The 16,482-nt window shown below is 36.7% G+C and overlaps 1 protein-coding gene across 1 annotated transcript in view; it reads right to left on the bottom strand.

The window, feature by feature from the left end:
- The window catches only part of col4a6 (collagen, type IV, alpha 6), a 582,406-nt gene that overhangs the window by 260,849 nt on the left and 305,075 nt on the right, over positions 1-16,482 (bottom strand). Inside the window, exon 21 of the mRNA XM_039765772.1 lies at positions 7,856-8,010. Coding sequence (XP_039621706.1) covers positions 7,856-8,010 — 155 coding nt within the window. The remainder of the gene's footprint in view (positions 1-7,855; positions 8,011-16,482) is intronic.

Here is a 16,482-nt window from a genome sequence, read left to right as displayed (position 1 = left end):
AAGTTGAAATTTCAGAAAGCAATATTTCCTTCCATATTTCCTCTGTTTTGGATTGACATCTTGACAGCAAGTCTGAATCAACACTGTTCTGTCCTTATAGTGGATGATAAAAGTATATATGGTATGGGCAGCTCACCGCCTGTGACCTGCAGCATTCAGTTTGGCAATCATCACAACATAGGTAAGGAGATTATTGTTGGTCCTGAATATAAATGTGGCATTAAACTAGTAACTGGGAAATGTATCCACTACTGCCCATTTCAAAGCAAGAAATTCTAGTTGACGTATAGGATAATTACTCTATGACTGGCTCAACTTCCGACTGGCAAAGGCCACTGAGCAATGGGATTTTCTTGGTTGAGCACTGCCCCAAGCCCATTCATTCTAACATCCATCTTGAAAGTCTTCCAGTGCAATGTGTTGGAATCTCTCCTTGAATGACACAAGGGTCACTAAGTCATACAGTATATGGTGTTCTACACCTTTAGCTAGCCTCACATTTCACTCATTTAATGAGAAAACGTTTACTGTCTCAGTCAACATTTTGGCTAGCCTTCCAACTTTCAGAGATGGGTAAATCACCAAAATTGAATAACCGTCGGTCCAAACCTGTTGGTTGCTGATTTCTCCCTTCAGGCATGATAACACTGTCTGTCCAATATACCTGGGATAAGATTGTGGCAGAAGGAACAGTTGTTTGCTTCTATGACTCAATGCAAAGCACCAATGTGAAATTATTTTCATCCATGAAGGATGAATGAAACAGGACTGGTGGCACCAATACTCCAGCTGGAAGCTTGATGTTCTGGGCTACTTTGACTATTAGAATACTTTTGCTCATAAGATGCTGCTGCTCCACCTTACAGGCCACATATTGCACGCTCCATCCATTTCAATTTGCCCACTTTATCGTGAGAGTTTGGCGTAATGGGTATAGGCAGGCACTCCAGAATAAGACTGCAAATTCTTAGAGCATGAAATTTTCCATTAACTATCTCTCACAATGGTTGAGCAGAAAAAATAGCTTCATGGAATTTACGCCATGATGACAGGAACAGGATAAGATCTCTTAGGATTTTGGCACACTAAAGCTAATGTAGGCACAATTTCCTCAGCTCCAGTCATATCTGAAGAGAGTCCTAAGTCAACTGATTCATAGCCACTGTATGGATAACTGGAGCCACTCAGATCCCATATAGCAAGATCTGTCAATTTGTAGATGGGCACATGAGACAGATAATGTGAATACTAGCTCTCAGATATAATGGTGACTCTTGAGCCAGTGTTCAAAAGTGCTCTGAATGGTTGCCCTTGAATTCTGACATTTTCCATGGCAGATGGGCTAACTAATCCCTTTAGAAGTTCACTAGTTCTGGTAATGTCCACTGCACCTAGTCTGACAGATTACTCCTCCTGTTCTAGGTGTACTTTGGGATGACTCTTTTTGCCTTGCCTAATTCTGTGAAGGGACCAAATCAGCTTCTGGATAACTTGGGTGGGGTTCTCTGCAGTAGCATAGTTGGTGGTCAAATAACCATTGTTAACACACTGGTAACAGAAAGAGTCATCCGGATCTTTGCACGTGTTAGATTTTACATTCTTGTCAGATGTAACTTTAACATTTTTCTTTATGTTTTCCCTTTCTGAAAAAGAATGGTTTCCCACTGTCATGACACTGAGTTGATGCTGTATCTGTTCCACCTGTTTTCTCAGGGTTTGAACAACATCATCCATTCACTTTTCAGATGGTTTTGAGTGTGCGTAGTCTTGTACTCAGCTGACATATATAAACATTTGTGGGGCATTTCAGCAAGCTTGGACCAAAATTCTTTGATATCTGTTTTTAAATCCTGAATGTCTGAGTTATTATGGTTAGATATTTCTCTAATGAGTACCTGTCTCAATGTCAGCTTCAGTCTATGTCATGCTACCTCATAACTGTCTTCTTCACGTATATCTTGTAATGAATTGAGAAATATGGGAGGATTTCTTTTCTCCCTCTAAGTCAGAGTTGTAAAAGCATCATATGTGACCCTGCAGAACCCCTTATAATCTGTTCCTCTCTGACTTTATCTGCTTGAAGAATGAACAGATCCACTTTTTGAACCACCTTAGTTACAGAGTGTTCAAACCTCTTGAAGAAGTCTGAAAGCTTTCTCCAGTGTCACATATGTGTGCATAGGAGGTAGCTGATCTTGCCTCCCTTCCATAAAACTGCCATTCCTCTGTATCACCCTCAGTCACATTTAAACTCGATCTCGAATGACACCTCACTTGTTGTTTGCTATTGCAATTAACTTTTTGTTGCAAATATACGGGGCAATCCCCAAACCATTATCTTTGTTTCTGTTGTCTTATTACACCAGGATGCTAGTATGATATGTTGGTGAATTTGAGTGGATACATTTACCTGGAAAATTTGATAGCTATTCTGAAAGTTCTCTGTATGTAAATAATTCTTTTGAATATACAACTATGGACTTCAGATTATTTTAAAAACAGAGTTGCAACTTCTCTTAGGGCCGATTTTTACTTCACGTTCAGAACGCGTATGCGCCCGCATCATGGCTGCCACGCATTCCCAGCATTCATGCGTCCTTTCAGCAGGTCCTCAGAAATTAACGCGACGTGTGCGCGAGTTGTAGTACCAGCAAAAAGTCGGGGGGTGCAGTGTGCTAAAAGTTGGAACGTGACGTCAGAGTCTCTGTTTACTATTTACATGTGACAGCAAGCCTCTATAGAGATCCTTCGGGGATCGATGTGCGTGCTTTGCTGTTTGATGAATGGTTCAAAGTGGTGAAGCAAAATGCCGACATACAGATGCAATCGTGGTGCTTTTATATTCAAGCGTCGCATATTCCCGATCGTAATGACACGATACATTTTAAAAGTCACACATACCACCTTTTGTGCCTTCTATTTTTTATTTTTTTACTTTACCTGCTGTTAGGTCCAAGAAGCTCGTAGCGATTAAAAACTGGGATGACGTTTACGATGGTCTGCTTTAATAATAAAGTAAACTACGAGGTTAAAGTGGACATTTCGAGATTAAAGCCAAAATTTCCACTTTAATCACAAAATACACGTTTTCACCGTGTCTTTTATTTTTTTCTCAGTGGCTCAAATACAGCGCTATACATTATGTTGCCGATGTGAAGTTGCAAAAAAAATAGACGGCACAAAAGATGGTATGTGATACTTTTAAAATGTATCGTGTCATTACGATCGGGAATATGCGACGCTTGAATATAAAAGCACCACGAATGCATCTGTATGTCGGTATTTTGCTTCACCACATCAAAGCATCCATCCCAATGGATCGGCATAGAGGCTCTCTGTCACATGTAGATAGTTCCCGAACGTAATGACATGATACATTTTAAAAGTCTCACATACCATCTTTTGTGTCGTCTTTTTTATTTTTTTATTTTTGCAACTTAACAACAGCAACATAATGTGTAGCGTTATACTGTATTTAACCACTGAGAAAAAAATAAAGGACACGGTGAAAACGTGTATTTTGTGATTAAAGTGGAAATTTCGGCTTTAAACTCGAAATGTCCACATTAACCTCGTAGTTTACTTTATCATTAAAGCAGACCGTCGTAAACGTCATCCCAGTTTTTAATCGCTACGAGCTTCTTGGACCTGACAGCAGCGGAAAGCAGCAGTAGATCGCCACACAGAACAAATTAAATGTATGATATTCCAACTCTCTGCACATTTAGAATCTTTAGATTTATACTTGATATCACTTTCATGATGAAACGCATTAAAGTGTGTATGTTACATTTTACAGATAATTTTGTTTAAATAATGAATACTGTTAATTACACACATGGGGGTGTCATGGTGGTGGAGCGATAGCACTGTTGTCTCGCAGGGAGTTATGTTGCTGGTATTTCCTGCTTGTATTCCACACTGTGCTCCAGTTTCCTTCAAAAGATATGCAGATTTGGGGATTTGGTGCCGCTAAAATGACGCTAGTGTATTTGTGTGCTTGTATTCACCTTGCAATGAGCCGAGGCCTCGTCAAGGGACTGTTTCTCACTCGTGCCCAATGCTTGCTGGAATGGACACATCCCTGGATTGATGGATTTAATCAATAAACATCCTTTTCAGAGATATTGCGGTAAGGTGTCATCAGAATTTAATAGGTGTTCTAGGCAATTCACAACACAGAGAAGCCGAACATGTTCTCACAGTGATAATATCTTGCACTGCCACCTGGTGGATTCCTCCAGATTTACGTAAAGTACGCGCGCAAGTATGAACACTACAACGCTTGCATAGCAGAAGCGTCCGCTGCAGCATGCGTCGCGTCGCGTGAAGTATAACTCCGGCCTTGGACCGATGAACAGTAGCAATTGCTTCTGTAAAATCATTGAAGATGTAAGTTTTTGGTGGGTGGTCATGGTGTTAATATAAACCTAAATGCTCCAGGCCAGAATGCCAATGGTTCTGATTTTACATATTGATAGTGGGACTTCCTGATCAGGCAGTTAAGAAGTACCACCCATCTTTAATTAAGTATTGAAGCACTAAAGGTGTACTTGTTTTTTGACACAACTTCTACATCATAGATTATTTTTCATGATAAAATGATGACAAAATAAATTGCAGTTTGCATTTTCTCCATGTAGACTTTTCTCAGGGTACTACAGTTTTTCTCCCACATTGTGTAAGAGTTAGATTAAGTGGCAACTCAATGTGTGTGTGTGTGTATGTGTTTGTCCAAGATTGGACTGTGAACCACTTACTAAAACCAGTTATAGTATGTATGTATTGTTGTTAACCTAGGTTAGATTTATTCAATTTTAGGACTTAAGTTTAAGTTTAGGTTTAAGTAGACGTTATTATCTCAGAGTGAAATTTATTTGCAACAGAAAAGTACAAAAACACATTTGACAACCAATGTTACTGCATAAACACACGCTCAAGATCAATAAGAATCACATCAAAGAGCAATAATTACTTTCAACAGTACACAAAATAATAATGCAGAATTTAACATTTAGCAGCATCCCAACAAGTAACAGAATTTAAAATGCTTATAGCTCTAGGAATAAAAGAGTTAAATCTGTTGCTCTATACCTTTGGAAATCTAAATATGCAGCCTGATGGCAACAGCTGGAATTCACAGCCACAAGGATGGTAACTGTCTGCATAAATTGATTTGGTTTTCTTTCTAACCTGTCTGCAATACATTTCAGTGGCAGAGTTCTGTTATGAACTAATAATTTTACTGCAAATTTTTGAAATGTTAAGATGATTTATATTCTTATTGCTGAGACTGCCAAACCAAAAGATATTTGTATTGCTCTATCGTCTCCACTGTCTCCCCTTTAATTAAAGTTGAGACAGTCAATGGTGGAGAGTACCTGAAATCTACAACAATATCTTTTGTCTTAGAAATATTAAGTCATAAATTAGAGTGATGGCTGTATTCCTTATATTTAGAAGACATACAATGACAGAGTCATTTGTAAATTCCAGGATATGTCTATCCTTGTATAAACTCCATTATTCATTTGTATACAGGATAAACAAAAGAGGAGATAAACAACAATCTTGTAGAGTGCCCACAGATGAACTTAGGCTATCAGAGAAACAGCCATTGACACTCACTCTTTGTGTTCTATTTGTTAAAATGTCCAGAATCCACCCCAGGGTCCAATCAGTTTCTCAACTAAAATGTGGGGCTAGATTGTGTTCAAAGCTGCCGAAAAGTCTATAAATAACACTCTTGCGTAGTTTTTTGATCCTTCCAAGTGCTCATGTAAAAAATTCAAAAGTGTTGCTATGGTGTCCTCCACACCCATCTTTGCTCTGTATGCAAATTGGTGAGGGTCCATAAGAGTTTTGTAGTTTTTTCTTATCTAACTTCTCAAAGGATTTTATGATATGAGAAGTTAATGCCATTGATCTAAAATCACTTAATGCTTTTAGGTGTGCAGTTTTTGCCAATAACAGTTAATGGGAATAACAGTTGCCTGTTTCCATAGGCTGGGCACTTGCTGTAAATCCAAGGACATTTACAAATATGGAGTGGAATATTGGAGAGAGCTCCTCTGCACATTAGCTCATTCTGTCTGGAAACAAGCTTTTTTTATTTTTGTTTATTTAGGGACCTTTCTGAAATTGGCTTAATAGAATGACATTCTTCTTCCAGCTACTATAAGAAATGGAACTCTACTGCTTGAAGAAGGTGATCTATGACTTTGTTATGCAGTAACACCTTATATTTAGAAGGGTTATGATTTTGTTTATCACATAATAAAAAAATACTTTCATCCTAGACAGTGGGAAGGCTGTGTACAAAGTCTTCTCCCCAGTGGTCAGAACACCCTATTGAGGTTTAAATAAGATTGTGTGAGTAAGTATATATCAATTGCCAAGGTCTGTTTTTTCTGACACAATCATACTAATGTTTGTCATTTAACTGACATTACACTCATGGATGCTGTTGTATCATAATTTTTAAGAAGACAAAGATTATTGGCTACAACATATAATAATACAAATTAATGATAAGTATTCAATTTAGCCATATTTCACTTCCTACTATTGACAATACGTTAAACAAGCTATTAAAAACTCCAAAGTATTTTTTGAGGAGCCAGGTTTTAATATGGAAGGTGTTCAAGTACTTGTTGAAAAGACATTGTGTATTTTTTTTAATGTTTAATTTATTGAAAAAAATAGTTCTATCTAGAACAACAACAATATTGACGTAGATTCTTTGGTTGAAACTTTTATTTGTAGTACTTTATAGTATTTTTCATAAACCAATGTTTGCATCTGTCTTGTTAAAAAGTTCTCAACAGTCAGCTTCTCATTTGAGAAACCTTCTGACATCCTGCATTAATTGGATAGTGATACTGTGTTCTTTCCATACAACGGTGAGGTCAGATTTAATAGGAATCGTGGTCAATGTGTAAAGATAATTATTATATTTCAATTGCATAACATTTCAGGATCCTAAATTAACTTTGTTTATGGTTTATCGGGGTGCTTCATTAAATTATGATTTTGCTGTCCCCATTACGGTAGGCTATCCGTTAGATTGATGCATCAAGTACTGATATGGGATTTAATTTAGAAAAAAATAATTGAACTATAAATGTTAGTCTGACATCATTAACAAATATTCACACTGCTTACTCAATTCATCGAAAACTCATACCACTGTGCTGCTAATATCAATAAACAGTACATGTAAATAAAAAAGTAATGGATTTCATCAAAAGGAGGGTATAAATTTGTTATGAATGGGCATAATATTTTTTTATTGCTAAATATAGATTCATTTAAAAAAAGAGATTTTTAGAAGTCCAGTGATACTAACTTAAATGGCATTTACATTTTTTAAATTTAAATTGTTTTTGTTAATAATAATTTAAATCGACTTACAACTGGGAAAGATAAATTGACTTCCTACACTTTCTTGATATGTAAGACATATCAGTCCATGGCAAGGCACAGGTATAAATAATATTCATTATAGTTTTACCAGTGGAACATTACAAAAAAGCAATAGTCTGATTACGGTTTTACCATTCCCTGCAATTGTATATTCATATCTGAAACTTGTGTAAGCAGTATGGGCTAATTTTCATATGAGCAAAAAAAAAACAAAAAAAAACCTAAACTGTAGGGTGGGCCAATAAAAAAATTGTGGGGACCAAAGCCCACTTGGGCCTCATATTGGCACAACCCTTAACCCTTAAACTAAAAAAGTACAGTATATTCTGACACCACTCACACATACATAGTAAGAGTAAACAACTAAAAAATATTTGCAATCAATAAATAAAATATTACATAAAACATGCTCATATTCTTTAAGACTTACAGTAAATCCTGGTGAGCCAGGTAATCCTGATATTCCCTCTTCACCAACTTGTCCTTTTCTTCCTGGAAGCCCAGTTTGTCCCTTAGGACCAAGAGGTCCTTGAAATTCAAAACTTGTAACACTTGTCCGTGTACAGTCACAGTCTCCTGGTTCCCCTAAAAATAAAAGTGCCATGAAGTACATGATTGTACAGTATACAATATTGTCTTTGCCTGATTTTTTTTTCTTTTAAATATTTGGTTTCTGTTTATTTGTACCTTGTGCCTTTTGTCTTTTTATGAGCATGAGAACCATGAAGTTCAAACACAGGCATTTAAATTATACAAGATGGCAGAGGAGTGGTGTGCAATCAACAAAACTATTAGAGCAGTAAAATGTAAAATACCAATTAAAAATTATTCATTAGAGATGAAAAATGTATATTATTGAGACAGACCTTTCAAAAAGTGCTTGTCTTCACTTCTTTTCTTATACCAAACAGTGAGGACTGAAACATCTGTACAAGGATGCACATTTTAGGCAGACTAGAGAGTATTCATGAGTGGCCAATGCTATTTGAACAGGTGGGGCCAAATTGATGTTTTGAAGTCTGAAATCATGAATTTATATGATCAGCATCTTTTCATCTATATGCACAAAATTTAATTGTGTGTATATATTTCAAACTGCATGTTTTTATATTGCAAAAATATTTTTTATTTGATTTGATTTATTTATTGTTGCATGGGGGCACAGAGTTCATTAGTTTTAGTTCATTAGCTTCTAGTTCAGCATCCCAAGTTCAGTTCCTGCAACTTGACATTGTTTGTGTGGAGTTTACTGGACATACCTAATATATGTTGGTTCTTCCTTTTTCCTCACACATCCAAAAGACATACATGTTACTTTAAAATGCTGCTATGTGAATGTGCGTTTGTGGGTAAGTGTGATGGACTATTACACCATCCAGAGGATTCATTTCTGCCTTGTACACTCAATACTGGTGGTATAAAGTTTAGCTCACATAACCCAAAAGTAAGTTATGCATGTCTCAATATTATATTTGCTTGTTTTTTCTTTACTTGAAATAGTTTTTATTTTGTGTCTATTTGTTTAACACTTCATTATTTTGTTTTCTGGCATTATTGCAACTAAATTACATACCCAAAAAAAAGGCTTTTATTTTGCTTATGTAACAAAGGAGCTGTAAATGACAGAACAGTGATGAGCATAAAATTCCAAATTATTAAAGGAAAGTCTTTATATGAATATAAACCTTTGTTTCATACCAATATCAACCAAGTAAAACACAAAAATAGGCATCTTAGTAAAAACTGTTTTTTACTATACATAACCAAGACATTTTATGATGTACAATCCTGGAATCAATGTGGGCAAAGCCCCCTGGTTTTATATGTTTTCCTGCTGCAATTCACACATCTTTTCCTGTCTTCTGTTGAAGTTTCCCCATTCATTTCCATACCAGCTTCTTCCAGCTGTGGGTCAAAGAGTGGAGACAATGCCTTTCCTAGCAGACCTGGGTGCATGGCAGGAAATTCCAGGGCGAGTCACACTAAGCACATCCTTATTCTTGCTTCACCCAGTCTGTATTGCTAGTGGAGTGGAACAGTGATATTCAATTGACTGGGGAAAGAGCGGGGTTCCTAAGTGAAATTGCGTGCGGTGATGCTTGGCATGGAGCTGCACAACACAAGTACATTCGACTGAAGGACAGTGTCCTGTGAAAGTGTGAGAGGTGTGATTCAGTGACATTCAATCAAAATGGTCGGCACATGAAAACTGTGAGTGGAGCAGTGAGGCATGACACAAGTACATTTGATCAAAGAGCATCCCCCAAGCTTGAAAGTTTGTGTGGCATGATTCAGTGACTTTAGACTGGGGGAGAAGTTGACCGGGATTTGCAATATAAAACTGTGAGCAGGTATGTTGCCAGAACTCTAAGCTGAAATTGAAAGGGTGCTACTCACTAAACTAACAATGAGAGAACACTCAGCTATCTCTTGGATACAGACTTCAGCCATACTTTTTCATTTGCTTTTCAATTGGGAAAAGAGCAAAAAGAACAGCAGTCAAAAGGTTTGATTACCAACAATAGAAATGCAATAGTCTAAATCAATGTCAGTCCTTGAGGTCTGCAGTGGGTGTTGGTTTTCATTTTAATGAGTTTCATAATTAGATAGATAGATAGATAGATAGATAGATAGATAGATAGATAGATAGATAGATAGATAGATAGATAGATAGATAGATAGATAGATAGATAGATAGACATAATTAAAAGCCATGCCTAGAAGATAGTAAAATTTGGTACTTAATTATATGGCTTGTTAGTGCTTAAATTCTTCATGGACAAATCTTTATCACACTGTATATTTTTCATTTTCTGAGAACATTACCCATTTGTTTTGTGGTCCAGAACAGATTTATACCTCTTGGTTCTTCCCTTCTCTCTGATTTATTTAAAAAAATTGTATTAACATAGTGCAGACCCCCGTGGCCCTGTAGTTAGGATTCAACAGGTTGGAAAATGGATGGATGGATGGATGGGTATTAACATAGTAGTGATGGGAACTCCGGCTCTTTTCAAAGCTTCGGCTCTTTTGGATCGGCTCCCTTTAAAGAGCCGGTTCTTACGGCTCCCGAATGGCTCTTCGTTTAGTATCACTTGGATGCTTATATTTTAGCCTAATTAAGCAATTATGAATGGTTTGTGTATAAGCAATTTCTTATTCATTGTTTTCAGACATTACATATTTTTATACATTTTTTCATTACAAAAAATACACAGTTACTATTGTTTAACATTTTAATAAAAGCTTTAAATGAATAAAACACAAAACCACAGCAAACAAATTAAATAAAGGCCAAACTCAACAACAACACAACACTATGACTCTTTGAATAAAAGGTTTTAGGCCAGTTTGGCATTCAGAAATGCCAGATGCCTCAGCTTAGATTGGGTGATGTGATTTCTCCTCTCCATGATTATTTGTCCTGTTTTTGAGAAGACTCTTTCTGAGTGGACATATTTAGCGACAATGCAAAGTCTTCCTATCATTGTAGCACACTATTGTTTGGACCTTAGCTCTGGCATCCATATCTGGCGTTACATAGACTTTAGCTTCACTGTGGCAATTGTGCTTTTATGGAAAAACTCTACAATAGCCTTTACCTTGTCCACAGTTGGTTTCACCACCTTCAGCGCATCTTTAGCTATCAGGTTTATTGTGTGTGCAAGGCATGGGTTGTGAGTCAACTGCAATTCTTTATGGCTTTTGTTATGTTTGCTGCGTTATCAGTAATACAGAACACAGCTTTGTCATTTACTTGCCATTCTTTTGCCACTTTTAGTAGCTCCTCTGCTAGGTTTTCTGCGGTATGTCTCTCAGCAAACTCAAAACAGTCAAGAAGGCAGGATGTCATATTAAAGTTTTCAATAAAGTGACAAGTGACAGACATGCATGAGCATGTTGTTCTGGATGTCCAGCAGTCAGTTGTAAGGCAAAGTGCTGAAGCTTTGTTGACTCTGTCTTGCCATAATGCACGCTCCTTGTTATATAGTTGTGGAATAATTGTTTGGGACAAAGTTTTTCTGCTATGGAGAACATACATGGGGTTTAAGGACTGTACAAAAGTTGTAAATCCTCTGTCCTTCACAATGGAAAATGGTTGAAAGTCGCTAGCTGTCATTTTAGCCAGCTCCTCATCGACACTTATTTATTTTTCTGGCACCATTTGTTTTGGAATAAATGTGCTTATTTTGGTCTGAACTGAAGACCGTGTTATATCTTCACTTTTCGGTAAGACAGTGGATGCTGCAGCAGAAGTACTTGGCTCTTTTCCAAGGTCAGTGGATGGCAGGAGAGAGGGCACGCTCTCCTCCAGTTGCACGGATAGGTGGGTGGTTCTTATATGTCTGTGCAGGTTTGTTATTGACTCTGCTCTAACGGATATTTTTATATTACAAATTCTGCACTTAGCTTTGCAGTCTACAACATCACTGAAATGCAGCCAGATGCTGCTTCTTTTTCGGCTTTCACTTATTTCTTCACTCTTCTTTTGTTCTTCAAGATCCGCTTGCATTAAAATCTAGCTCCTCGTCTGTCACAGCGACAGCTCTGTGTACCTGGCCTGTACCAACACTCACTGTCTTCGGAGTGTCTGACCCCCTTCCTTCTTTCACATAATGGTACGATCCTAGTCTGATGTGTCATTCGTGAACAAGCTGGCATTATGAGCCAATATTCTGTGTGCCCATATAAATAAAGTCCTGCCCCTGCCGAATGGATTTTCAGCAGAGCTGAGCAGGAGCGGCTGCAGTTTCGTCTCTGCTCGACGGGCATCGGCTCCTCTCATTCGCTTCAAAGCATCGGCTCTTAGAGCCGACTCGTTCGCAAATGACACATCACTGTAACATAGATACTTCATAATGCATATATACAGTTTAAATGGAACCATGTTAGCTGGAAAGATGGTGGCTCCTTTGTCATTTGCACTTCATTATCAAATGATAACTGCTTAATAAAGAAATATGGGCTTAATTTTAGCTATGTCATTTGTTAATTCAAATCCCTTAATTATCTGTTATAGTTTTAAACCACCACATTAAGGTTTTAATTGTTGATTGTTCCTTAACACTAGAATCCCTGAAGCCTATGAGAAAATTCATAATCCCGGCCACCTAAAATTCTTTTTCTCCCTAAATAATAAAAACCATCATTTAAAAACTGCATTTTGTGTTTACTTGTGTTATATTTGACTAATGGTTAAATGTGTTTGATGATCAGAAACACTTTGTGTGACAAACATGCAAAAGAATAAGAAATCAGGAAGGGGGCAAATAGTTTTTCACACCACTGTATCTATCTATCTATCTATCTATCTATCTATCTATCTATCTATCTATCTATCTATCTATCTATCTATCTATCTATCTATCCCCTTCCCTGTTTTGTTCACCTGACAGTTTTATATCTATCTATTATAAAGTGCCTTCCCTGTTTATCTATTTATAGTGACTTCTCTGTCTATTATGCAGTGCTCTGTCTGCCTGTATACATCTTACAGAACTTAAAAACAACAGTAATTAGAAGGAAACTTGTTAATGTTAATTGCAGTCTCAATTTTTTACAATAATATTTTAAAAAGAGCATTCCACAGAGTTTCTGAAATTAAAAATTAATAAATATCTCACAAGTAACTTAAATCCAGGCTTAATTCTTTAAAAGAATAAAACATGAAAATGCCAAAATTTGATTGACTGACAGCACAGACAAGTTTATAAAATGTTATGTCTTTTTGTGGTTAAAAAGATTAAAAAAAGCTTTCTCCCCAACAGGAGTGACATCAAACCAGTCCTGCTGTGTTCTGATTGGCTGAGTAGTCTGTGTCAAGTATAACAACTGGTCATGCAGGGAGGACCTGGGATTGAACCCACAACCTTCTCATGACAAGACAGGAGTTCTTACCTCTGCACCAGCTAAGTCTATGTTCTGTTGATTGATATTTCGACTTCAGTTTTTACACATTGACAGCAACATGTAAACTGAATAATTTGTTTTTCTTCTTTTATATTCTTGAATAAAAGCATACTTGTTTTGTTATACCTTTTGTGAAAGTGTTTACTTGATATTTAGAAGTCATTCTTCACACATTATACACTTCACGTCAGAATTTTGTCATTATTACTATAACATGAAAAAAAGTTTTTTTTAGTTATGTGTTCAAATTTCTTACTTCACATTTCATGTCATCCTACATTTACAGAGATCATTGTAGTCACGGAACACATGTGAAATGTATGTATTCCAAATAATAATATATTTTTTACCCTATACAATTCCAGACACCTCACCCCCAGATAAAAAGACTTCAGCTGTAAGAATTTTGTGTCTGACTTCAGCTGCCTCAGTGGGGGATTGGGTAGCATGCTGCTTGAGCTGATTGACACATTTGTAAAACAAAGATGATGATTGTGTGCGAAGAAATTTAATGCATTACAAATATTTTCATAGGCTTCAGGGATTCTAGCATTAAGAAACAGGCAACAATTAAAATCTTAATGTGGTGGTTTACAACTATTATAGGGAATTAAGGGATCTGAATTAACAAATGATGTTAAAATTAAGCCCATATTGCTTAAAGCTTCAGCGCGTCTATGTGAAAACAGCAGTGTCAGATGCGGGGGTGGGGTGTGTTTGGGCTCGTGAACGCGGCTGAGATAAAACTGACTAAAAAAAAAAAAACAAAGCTAAACTTTACAAGTATCATAAATTACACCGGCTGTTACAGACTGAAATCAAATGTATGTTTTTATTCTAAAATAGTATGACTAAGAGCAGTTTACTTCTCAAAACGGAGTGGTGAAGGATCGAGCTCACGACCTTTTGATTCCCAGACAATTCTATTGCACCATGGAGGCAGTCATAATAAACGGGTGTCAATGTTGCAGGTTAAGGTGGCTTTTTCTTTCTGCAGTTATATTTTTGAATAAAAGCGCAATTGTTGTGTTAGATTTGTATCTTTTGTGAAAGTATTTCTGTGATACTTCAGGCTTCATACATTATATAGTTTATGCCTACATTTCGTCATCTACTAGTAGAATATAAAAACATTTCTGTTTTAACAATGTGTTTACACAGATTACTGTAGAAACGGAACAGACATGAAATGCGTGTGTTCCAAACAACGATCTGTTATTTCCACTCTAAAACTCCACTTCACTCTCAGAAAATCAATCAAGGCATGAGCTGGGAGAAGTTTGTGCACGTTCTAAGTCGGTTCGGGGATGGAATAGCTGGCTGCTTGCAGCCTGATTTTTATCAGCACATTTAGATGACAAAAGACGCTGGTGGAGAGCTGTGAACGATTTTAAGAAGCGATTTAAGGTGGGACGGATTTACGAGTTTTTTCGTAGGCTCTGGTAATTCTAGTGTTAAAGCAAAGACCTACAGCAACTGCAAACTTCCAGGAATGGAGTTAAGTGCCACTGGTCCAAATACTCATCTAAAGAACATTAGACAGAGTTCAAACCAACAAGTCATTTTGAAAATCCAAAACCTTGGACACTCTAAGCTGGATGCTGCCAAAGGGAAAAGGAAACAAAATCAAGTCATGTAAGTCATATGAACAGCATTGTAAGAAGTCAAGGGTCTGCAAAACTGATTCTTAAAGGCTGTGGCAGCTACAGGATTGTACCAACCCAATTTCTTAATAAGAAGTAAATTGTTGGTTTCAAAGCACTTACTGTACTGCTCAAGCAACATTTTTATGGTTTATTTTAGCTGTCACCCTTGTTAAGATTTCCCGCTCTGAATTACTTACTTTAGTCATAGGGGATGCACTTCAGGTTTCTCGACTTTTGAGTTATTGTACATAAGACAAACCCATGGGATATTAGACATAGTTAAAGAGGGCCAGGATTCAAAGGCTCCCAAATTCCATAAATGCACATGAGTATATTGCACAGGTATGTGATAGATTCATCAAAGTTTGGCCTATTGTAAAACAACATTTAGAGTAGGTGTGCAAGCCAGGTTAGATAATCATGTTTAGTATCTTCTGTGGACATTGGTAACGGCATGTCCTTCCTATTGAATTCTGGTGTCCAGTGGATAAAGTTCTTTGGCCTCACAATGCCTCTGAAGAATGATGTGTCAGATGGTGAAATATAAGTCAATGACATGTAAAAATCAATGAATACAGTCTATTCTTCTTTCTAAACTATACCATTAATCAAAGTCATAGTCGGAAACAAAATCACTAGTTAGTTTGGCAGAAAACCTACACTATACATTGCACACAACTTTCAGAGAATATCCATACAAACTTGAAGTCTCAGTTCATATACCACATTCCATAACTATGAAAACTTAAAATCTGCCAAATAACTGAACTCATGCCAAAGCAGACAGGCTTGATCAGTAAATTCAAATATGACATTTCCTACTGTGAAAGATCACAAAAGCAGAAGTGTTTTTACTTCAAAAAAAATACTGAGGCAATTTGATAAAGATGAAAATTCAAGGGGAACCAGCAAACATTTCTCTCCTGAACAGTTTCTTGCAGCCATAATTATTGATGATTCAGTTGACATTAGGTCTACTGTTTTGGTAGCTAGCATAGGTAATTCAAGTTAGATCTAATGAAGATTACGTATATTTTTATGTTGTCTTTTTTTGTCTGTATTTGTATTGTATTGTACTGTAATTGTGATCAGTATGCAAGACAATACATTTCAAGTTAACTTGAACTTGAATAGCAGTCAGTTTATGCAGAGGCAGAACCCATCCAGGACATGCTGTAAAACTGTTTGTGTGTCCAGTCCATTATGGAGCATTATGGGACACACGTAAACACACTCACACAAAACCAATTTAGATATACCATATAATCTAATATGGATACATCTGGTATGTAGTAGGAAAACAGGATGGTGACCAGGTTGGAATCAGAATTCATCTTAAGGGTGATTAAGTAGGCAAATAATTTTCTTCCTCATATATTGGACAGTATCATAATGAGCTTATTTTGACTTAGTTAAAATAAAAAGGACAGACACTGCACCATAATATTCTTCAATATTTTATGACAATTCCAGTAAGATTACTTTGTCACTGATTCAAAAC

Source organism: Polypterus senegalus, chromosome 10 (assembly GCF_016835505.1).
Source record: "Polypterus senegalus isolate Bchr_013 chromosome 10, ASM1683550v1, whole genome shotgun sequence".
Lineage (NCBI taxonomy): Eukaryota > Metazoa > Chordata > Cladistia > Polypteriformes > Polypteridae > Polypterus > Polypterus senegalus.
This window is presented reverse-complemented; position numbering and strand designations above follow the sequence as displayed.